Raw genomic sequence first — 645 nt, 5'->3', positions numbered from 1 at the left:
ACTCTTTCCTTGAGGATTTTCCGATGGGGCCCTAGGAGGAGACGCCGAGGGTCCCACGTCCTCCTGGCTGAGCACCAACTGACGGCCCCGGGCTGGCACGCCCTGACTCTGCCCTCTAGTGGCTTGAGGCATGAGGAGTCTGGTGTCTTGAAACTCCAACTGGACTGCAGACTGCTAGAAGGCAACAGCACAGCTGCCCCCCAAACTCAGCAGCTCCTGGACACAGCGGGAGAGCAGCGGCCCTTCCTGGAGCTGAAGACCCGGCCCAAAGAGCCTGGAGCAGGCCGGGCCAGGAGGAGGACCCCCAGCTGTGAGCCTGAGACCCCCTTATGCTGTAGGCGAGACCATTATGTAGACTTCCAGGAACTGGGATGGCGGGACTGGATCCTGCAGCCTGAGGGGTACCAGCTGAATTACTGCAGTGGGCAGTGTCCCCCGCACCTGGCTGGCAGCCCAGGCATTGCTGCCTCCTTCCATTCTGCTGTCTTCAGCCTCCTCAAGGCCAACAACCCTTGGCCCTTGGGTACTTCCTGTTGTGTCCCTACTGCCCGAAGGCCTCTCTCTCTCCTCTACCTTGACCGTGATGGCAACGTGGTCAAGACAGATGTGCCAGATATGGTGGTAGAGGCCTGTGGCTGCAGCTAG

At 60.8% G+C, this 645-nt stretch overlaps 1 protein-coding gene across 1 annotated transcript in view; it reads left to right on the top strand.

The window, feature by feature from the left end:
* The window catches only part of INHBE (inhibin subunit beta E), a 1,449-nt gene extending 804 nt beyond the window's left edge, over window positions 1-645 (top strand). Inside the window, exon 3 of the mRNA XM_007467674.1 lies at window positions 1-645. This exon is cut by the window's left edge and continues 1 nt beyond it. Within this exon, the coding sequence (XP_007467736.1) occupies window positions 1-645 (645 nt within the window).

Source organism: Lipotes vexillifer, unplaced genomic scaffold (assembly GCF_000442215.2).
Source record: "Lipotes vexillifer unplaced genomic scaffold, Lipotes_vexillifer_v1.1 scaffold387, whole genome shotgun sequence".
NCBI classification, from domain to species: Eukaryota; Metazoa; Chordata; class Mammalia; order Artiodactyla; family Lipotidae; genus Lipotes; species Lipotes vexillifer.
Note: the sequence above shows the minus strand (reverse complement) of the source record. Positions and strands in the feature narration are given on the sequence as shown.